General features: G+C 44.9%; 1 protein-coding gene across 6 annotated transcripts in view; it reads right to left on the minus strand.

The window, feature by feature from the left end:
- AP1S2 (adaptor related protein complex 1 subunit sigma 2) overlaps positions 1-5505 on the minus strand; it is a 30038-nt gene extending 24533 nt beyond the window's left edge. For 2 of the 6 annotated variants that reach the window (XR_005985693.1, XM_041741369.1), the window contains exons 1-2: positions 5358-5502; positions 3037-3215 (exon numbers count right to left, since the gene is read on the minus strand). Coding sequence is in view for 4 of the 6 variants with exons in the window: in XM_041741369.1 (XP_041597303.1) it covers positions 3037-3215 (179 nt within the window). In the remaining 2 variants the exon portion in view is untranslated. Of the gene's footprint in view, positions 1-3036; positions 3216-5357 lie in introns of all 6 variants that reach the window. The other 4 variants (XM_041741367.1, XM_041741370.1, XR_005985692.1 and 1 more) reach the window with 3 other exon arrangements.
- Positions 5506-6000: the final 495 nt, after the last annotated feature.

A 6000-nucleotide genomic window follows, 5' to 3' on the forward strand; every position in this document is an offset into this window, starting at 1 on the left:
GGGGAGCCCAATGCAGGACTCAATTCCAGGACCCCGAGATCATGACCTGAGCCGAAGGCAGATGCTCAACCACCGAGCCATCCAGGTACTCCCAGTGTTAGGTCTTTAAGAGATCTTCAAGAGCATTTATTTCAGAGATGAGAAGACACACACAAAATGACATGTTCAAAGTCCCAAAACTAGCTAAGGGTGCAAATCAAACAGAACTCAAGTCCTCAGATTTTTCAATCTATTTTTTCAGCTATATTCTTCTTATCCACACCTCCCCCAACCCTCTTCCCAAGAGGGGGAATGTTATGAGAAATGATCAGCAAGAAGAATGTGGCTGAGACAAATGGAAGAAGGAAGACCTAAAGAGATCACTTGGTGATAGGAACAGCAACAGGGCTGGTTCAGAATTTCTCTCAGAAGCTAAGTGAGAATTCTTTTGCTTAAAAGGTCTTCTCTTCCAGCTGGACTAGGAGAAAAAAAAAAAAATCACCTGTTTATATCAACAAAGAATACGTTCTTAAATATGTATTTAATATATGAGGTTTTCAGTATGAAATGAGGCAGATGCATAGAAAAAGATTAAAAATTCTAACTTCCGCCTTAAAATAAAAAAAAATTCTGCATGTGAATTTTATCTCAATAAAGCTTTTTTTTTTTTTTTTTTAAGGGCACCTTTTATTTACAGGCACTTGATACAAGTATCAGAATCGGGTTAGATTACCCTTTAGCCTTTAAAAAAAAAAAAGCTTGGCCCAACATGGGTGGGCTGAATGCTGTATTCGGGAACACGGGAGAGCTTGCTTTCCTTCAGCATAACAGGCCACTGCCTTCAGCTGCAGGAATCTCGATTTCTGGGATTGATTCCCTTGCTGGTATTTTCCTCCTCCACACGGGGGACTCCTTCCCCTATCTAGAAATAAGCTTAAGTCTCTCACACCTTTTTAAAAACCCTGTCCCTCACTCCTATGTCTATGGGTGGTTACCACCTCTTCACATCTGACAAAGCTCCCAAAATAATCTACATTTGCTGTTTAAAAGTCTCCACCTCTTCACACCTCGCCCCATTTCTTCGAGAGTTGTTTCTACTATTTCACTGAAAATGTTCCGACAAATGGCATTTTATGAACTCTCACTGTAAAACCTAATAGATTCTTTCTTCACTTTGTTTTTGCAACATTTGGCACTGGTGACTTAATTTTCAAAACTCTCCCCTTCCCTGACATTACTGACCCTATAACTTACCCTCTCCCCGTCTCCCTGCCCCTTGAATGTTGGTGATCTACCACTTTATGCCTAATTTCTGCCCTGACTTCCACGTCCACCCCGAGCAAACTAGGCATCTCAGTCACCGTGTCTACTACCTCACATTTACAATCAGCTGAACCAGAAATGTGGAATCACTGCCTTCCGTTTCTAGCGGCGACAAAGTATTGTAAAACTTACCTTGTAGTAACAGCTCATTCCGCCTGCCGAGCCCACAGCAGTCTTCCTTCAGGGCTTCACTATAATGCCAGGGTCTCCTAAGGGATCTCTCCAGGCGGGCCTCAGCGCTCCACCACCCCCTCCCCGCTCCACCCCATTCTCCAATTACAAAGATCCTTTCAGAAATGTGTATCTGCTCTGTTTTCATCCCCGTTTAAAACCTTCCCCTCTCCACTTAATATCTGTTTCTAGCCCTCTTGTCAGTCACTAACTAAAATATGACCTTGGGCAAGTCACTTCTCCCAAATTCTTCCTTTTACAAAATTGAAGTTTAATCAACAGTGGCGGTTTTAAAGCTCATGAAACATCTCCTATGCAGAGGATACAGGCCAAGGGAGCAGAGGTAGGAGATCCCAGTCCTGTTTTCATGACAGCACCTCCACTTCCACTTGTTTCATTTAAGGTTCTAACCTTGGGATAAAAAGCTTTATAAAAACAATCATCTGACTAGATTATTCCAAGACCTCTCTAAGCTCTAAAATGCTGAGTTTTCTCAACAAGTACTAAACCCAAATCACCCAAAGATGACTAAATTTATTCTACTGGAAAGAGGAGTTAATGGTATTGAGAACATTCTTAATGTCCTATAATCCCCATTACCTCCTCTGCCACCTCCCTCACAAAACACCCGTCCACACCTAGAGTGGAATAAAGGAAAGAGATAAAACCCAGACTTCTCTTCAACCCTCCTTGCAGCCCATACTGTTTGTTCCCTGCACTTCCCCTACAGAAGACAATTTTTTATATGCAGAAACACTCATCTTACATACAGTAAATTATGTGTAAAAGAGGGAATATGGAGAAGAAACAAAGTAATTATATTTCTTTTAACCTGATTAGCCTAATCTTGAGAAATATATTTTAGAGTATTAAAAGACTTGCATGTATTAATAAAGATGTACATTTTTCAAAAAGCTTAGTGTTCAAAGCCAATGTGAGTCATTTTGCAACATCAAAAATTTAAAAATCTATTCTTTGCAAAATTATCTATCAGATCTAATTATACCTCCATGACAGCAACAAGTGTTCTTTGAATAAATGCTAAAAAAGAAATCTTGTGTATACACAAAGGTTCAAAACCTCTATATGACTAAAATGGTCTATGTATCCAAGGTGTTCATAAGTAAGATTCTAAAAGTCAGAAAAAAGGCATGTCAGTTATTAGTCATTACTGTATAGATTTTCAAGAAGGGGGTAGAGGGAAAAGGCTTGTCTAAATTCAGAGAATTACAGCATTTAAAATACAACCCAATTTTCACCTGTAAAGAAATAAATTCATTTAATTTTTCTAAAAAGATTATTAAAAAGGAATAATCATTTATGCCTTTAATCACATAATTAGTTTTAAATCGACTTCTGATTTTATTTTTTTGACTGGGTAATCAATCAAAACAGCAGTTATTTTAAAGACATAAAGCTTTAACTTAAACCTTTTTCATGTAAATCTTTATTAATCATTATTTATAAATGTCATCTCTCAAAAAAAAGTCTGCCATTACCACATTATACATGACTGAACATTTGATCCTACTATTTTACCTATCTGATAAATAAAAATTATACCTTTTGTAAACAATCTTCAGATCACGCCACTCAAGAAAGCTGCACATTTTAGGTTTCCGTGCTAAAACGGTTTGAACAAGTTCTCTTGTAATCTTTTTCTTCTCTTTGTCTGATAGTGGGACATACCATTTTTGCAGTCGAAGCTTTCCCTGACGACTAAAAAGCAACATAAACTGCATCTGTTAAGATAAATAGAACCAAGATTACATGCAACACTTTGACTCGGTAAAGATTAAGATGACACATTTCACAGAGAAGCTTTGGGGCCAGGACCTGTAACTGACCAATGATTAGCAGCCATCAGTATTGCTATGCCAGTTAAAATAGCAGGAAAATTCTTGTATAAAGATCTTCCCACCAGATGCAAATTTCCCCACCCCACCCCACCCCACCCTGTTCCACCTAAGTGTGGTAAGCAGCTTGTGGCAAAAAAACCAAAACAACAAAACAACAACAACAAAAAACCCCAAAAAAACCCAGGTAAAGAGCTGAGTGAAAATTTTGAGGAAAAAGATAACACCTGCAATTTAAGAAAACTGTCTACCTGTGCTATACATTTCACACTCTCTGTATGATATCAACTGGTTTAGATACATTTGAAACAAACAGCAGATCTACTATTTTTCACCAAGGCTGTTCCAGTTCCAGGCTGAATTACTTGTTTTCAGACAGCTATCACTCAGAATGCTCTCTTTAGTTTATGCTTACATATTTTAGGGAAAACAAAAGATCTAAAATTCTAAACAAAAAAACCCCAAAGATGCATATTTTTCTTAATTAGAGCCTGATTTTTAAGTACCTCTTCTCATCTTCACTTAAAAAATTCCAATATAAATAGGCACACAATAAAGAAGTGGGTTAATGTAACAATACGAAAAAATATAAACCTTTAAAATGCCAAAATTGAGTCACACACATGTAGTGACATTATGCAAAATACTTCATTTAAAAGAATTTTTTAAAAATGCATCTACAGATGGAGTGGATGTTAAATTCTAGTATATTTTACTTACACTATTTTGTATATATGTATTTGGAACCTCAAATACGTCAATTAGTTTTACATGTTTAATTTTAAAGGAAAGCTTGTAATCCAACTGGTCTTCCCAAATGCAAACAGGTATGCATTGTTTCTAACAAAAGTTCATTTAAAGGTACAATTCAGACACTTTTTTTTCTTGTAACTGCTATAAGTTCCTTTAACAGGGTTACTACAAGTAAGATCCCAACCCGATTCTTAATATGCATCATACCATCTTAAATTTGAATATGGGGTGGGGGAATTTGCACAGCCAATTCAGAATAAAACCGGCTCTAAATTTCGCTAAGAAATTACTGTCGCTTTTTGTACTAATCCAAACGGGCGTCAACAAGATATTTAGAAATTTATGATGTGGCAATTTAACTTTATTAAAGTTAAAACAGTCGTATTACACCTCACTTAAAACCTGCACCGGCACAAAATAAACGATGTTCTTGATATCAAAGTGCCTCCCATACAAGTCGTGTTAGGACAGCGGCGTTCGAAGGGGGACAGCAAGTAAAGCATCACCTGGACGTTTACTGCAAACCCGTTACCAGAACTTTAGGAATAACAGACCCGTGTATCAGGACCCTGACGACCCGGACGGGTGGCGGTTTGCTTTCGAAAGGAGTACGAGCTCCAGGCGGTCTGTATCCCCTCCCCACCACTTTACAGACGAATGAATAACACACTCTAAAATGAATTATGTGCTAACACGGGACGATCCCCGGTTGCGAAGCACAAGTATTCCTTCCCTCTGGTTAAAAACTGATGCTTTGATTTTTGCCACAAATCACAGGGCACCTCAGTTCCTCGAGATTGGCTCTTAAAAACAATAGGCTCCGCCGCGGAGCCGGCTCAGGGCCAGCGTTCCTCGGTCCGGCCGCGTCCGACGCCTCCCCGCCGCCCCACGGGGCCGCACTCCATCACTGACCGAGCCCGGGCGAGGTGACAGGCTAGGAGCGGGGCAGACAATGGCATTCGCCGCCGCGCAGGGGGCGCCAAGGGTCCTCCGCCGCCCCCGCCCCGGCCCCCTCCCGAAAATGCCCCGCAAAACTTGAGGGGATTCCCGAACCACAGGTGCCGCGGGGCCCCCCGCATCCCCCGGCGCGGCGCGGAGTGGAGAGGGGCGCGGACACCGAGAGAAGTGAGTTGCCGGGCGCCGCGAGCCACTGGCGGGCCGGGCGGCCAGGCACCGGGTGGGGTCGTCGGGGCGCCCGCGGGGCGGCGGAGGGCGCGCCCGACCCTCCCTCCCGGCTCCCTGTCCTCGACGCCCCCGCTTGCCCCCGGGACTTACGGCGGCCGCGGGCCGCGGGCGCGGCGGAGCTCGGCCGGCGGCGGCGGCGGCGGCGGCGGTGCCGGCGGCGGCTGAGGGGAAGCCCCTGTCGCCGAGCGCTGGAAGAGAAGCCGTGTTGCTGTGGGGAGGGGACCCAGCCGGCGGAGGAAAGGCTTAGGCGGCGAGGGGAGGGCGAGCCGACAGACCCCGCCCCGTGGGCCGGACGAGGGAGGAGCCGGGGCTGCGGCGAGCGGAGGGGCGGGCTGGACGACGCGCGGGAACCCGCTAGGCCGTCGCCAACGGCACCGGAGGCGGCGCGGGCGATCGCACCGTCCGAGAAAGCCGATTGGCCGCGTCCCTACCGAGAGGGGTGGTCTGGGCCGGAAGTCAGGCCACGTGACCCGGAAGCGGCTGCTGCCAAGGCCGGCGCGCCTGCGCAGGCCTGTGCGTGCCTTCGGAGCTCCGGCGGGTGGCTGCTGGGGCTCTCGGTGGCGGGAGGACGGGGTTCTGCGGTGCCCTTTGCCGACCCCGCTGTGCGGGGTCAGGATCGCGAAGAGCCAAGTTCGAGCCCGGATAACTCTCCGCGCCCAAAGAGGGTGGGGCAGGGAGGCGTGGCTGCCGTGACGATGGGGAGGGGAAAAAGGGAGTGCTGCACCCCTGGGGA

The sequence above is a fragment of the Vulpes lagopus genome, chromosome X (assembly GCF_018345385.1).
Source record: "Vulpes lagopus strain Blue_001 chromosome X, ASM1834538v1, whole genome shotgun sequence".
NCBI lineage: Eukaryota > Metazoa > Chordata > Mammalia > Carnivora > Canidae > Vulpes > Vulpes lagopus.